Genomic DNA, 2,093 nt, shown 5'->3' with positions numbered 1-2,093 from the left:
AGTAATTAACAACCAGTAACAACAAGATCTATGTGCTCCCTTCACTGGTTCTGATGTGAAGGAAGCTCTCTTTGACATTGATGAAGGGAAAGCAGCAGGGCCAGATGGCTATTCCAGTGGTTTTTTTAAAGAAAGTTGGCCTTGTGTGGGACAGGAGATTATGGATGTTGTTCTTGACTTTTTTTCAGACTGGTAAACTACTCAAATAGATTAATGCAACTACACTTTGTTTAATCCCTAAAGTAGAACAACCTGAAGATGTGAGTCAATTTCGTCCCATAGCATGTTGCAATGTTCTGTATAAAGTGATATCTAAAATGTTATGCTCCAGATTGAAGCTGGTATTACCTGGGATAGTGGACCAAGCTCAAAGTGCTTTTATTGCTAATAGAAGCATCATGCATAATATCTTGATTTGCCAAGATATCTTGAGTCACTATAAAAGGAAAAGTGAACCATCTAGATGCACATTGAAGATAAACCTCAAGAAGGCCTATGATTCTGTAAGCTGGGCCTTCTTAGGTGAGCTTCTTACCAAGTTAAAGTTTCTTGAGACATTCAGGAGATGGATCATGACTTGTGTCACTAGTCCTTCATATTCCATTAGTATAAATGGTGGATTATGTGGGTTTTTTAAGGGCAAGAAGGGGTTGAGACAGGGGGATCCACTCTCTCCTCTTTTGTTTGTGGTGATTATGGAGTACTACACTAGAATTATGAAGAAGATGAGTAGTAAACTTGGGTTTGGGTATCATGTTAGATGCAAAAATCTCAAGCTTACCCACCTTATTTTTGCTGATGATTTAATGCTATTCTGTAAAGGAGAGGTTAAATCTGTTATGCTGATGATGAGGGCACTTAACTCTTTTTCTCAAGCTTCTGGGTTGAAAGCTAGTCATGAGAAGTCAGCTATCTATTTTGGGAACATCAGTGAAGAAGTTCAAACCAGACTGTTGCAAGTAACTGGCTTTAAGAAGGATAGTTTTCCCTTCAGATATCTAGGGGTTCCTATAACCTCTAAAAGAGTAACTACTGCTGATTGTGATATCCTTGTTGATAGGATTCTACATAGGTTACTTTGCTGGACATCTAGGCACTTATCCTATGCTGGAAGGAATGTGCTGGTGAATTCAGTGCTACTTAGCCTCCACATATACTGGGCTCAAGTCTTCATAATTCCAAAAGGGGTGATGTAGAAGATTATGCAACTTTGTAGGGCTTTCTTGTGGGAGGGTAAGGCCTATCTTACTAAGGCCCCTCTTGTCAGTTGGGACTGGGTCTGCAGACCTAAGAAAAGTGGTGGGCTGGGAATTAGGGACTGCAAACTATGGAATATGGCAGCAATTGGAAAGTACACTTGGCAAATTGCTCAAAAGGAGGATACTCTGTGGATTAAATGGGTTCATTGTATATATATCAAGAATGAGAATTGGTGGACCTATGTGGCTCCCTCATCTGCTAGCTGGTCTTGGAAAGTAATTTGCAAGATGAAGGATAAAATGAAAGTGGCTTATCACAATAATCTCTGGATGGATGGCAGCAGAGATTACACTGTTAAGGAAGGCTACAATTGGCTCAGGGGAGATCAAGACACTGTATGGTGGAAGCATTGGGTCTGGAATCCAATCAATATCCCTAAACACTCATTTATAGCTTGGTTAACTATGCTGGGAAGGCTAAGAACAAGAGAAAAGCTGCAGCAAGCTGGAATTTGTCAGGATGCATCCTGCCTCCTATGTCAACAGGGGCAAGATTCTTGTTCTCACTTATTCTTTCAATGCCAATTTAGTCAAGAAGTATGCAGGGGGATTATGAACTGGCTACACTTAAGAATGTCTGCGCAAGAAAGTATTTATAATCATTGGAGAAAATGGGGGAGAAAGTTTAGAAGCAAAGTACAACAACAAGTAGCTTATGCTTCTTTAGCTGCTAGTGTGTACCATATTTGGAGAGCCATAAATAATTCACTTTGGGAAGCTGCTGTCTGGAGACCTGCTGTGGTGATCAAGAAAATTCAGCTAGATATATGTATTAGAGTGAAGAGTAAGCTTAGTCACACTTGGAAGGACAGTGACCAATTGTGGTTTGCATAG

The 2,093-nt window shown here is 40.2% G+C and overlaps 1 protein-coding gene across 1 annotated transcript; it reads left to right on the top strand.

Moving 5' to 3' along the window:
- The first annotated feature begins 1,202 nt into the window (after positions 1–1,202).
- LOC125491869 (uncharacterized) lies at positions 1,203–2,093 on the top strand. Its single transcript, XM_048633945.1, has one exon. The coding sequence runs from the start codon at positions 1,203–1,205 to the stop codon at positions 2,091–2,093; it is 891 nt and encodes a 296-aa protein (XP_048489902.1).

Source organism: Beta vulgaris, chromosome 7, assembly GCF_026745355.1.
Source record: "Beta vulgaris subsp. vulgaris cultivar EL10 chromosome 7, EL10.2, whole genome shotgun sequence".
Taxonomy (NCBI): Eukaryota; Viridiplantae; Streptophyta; class Magnoliopsida; order Caryophyllales; family Amaranthaceae; genus Beta; species Beta vulgaris.
This window is presented reverse-complemented; position numbering and strand designations above follow the sequence as displayed.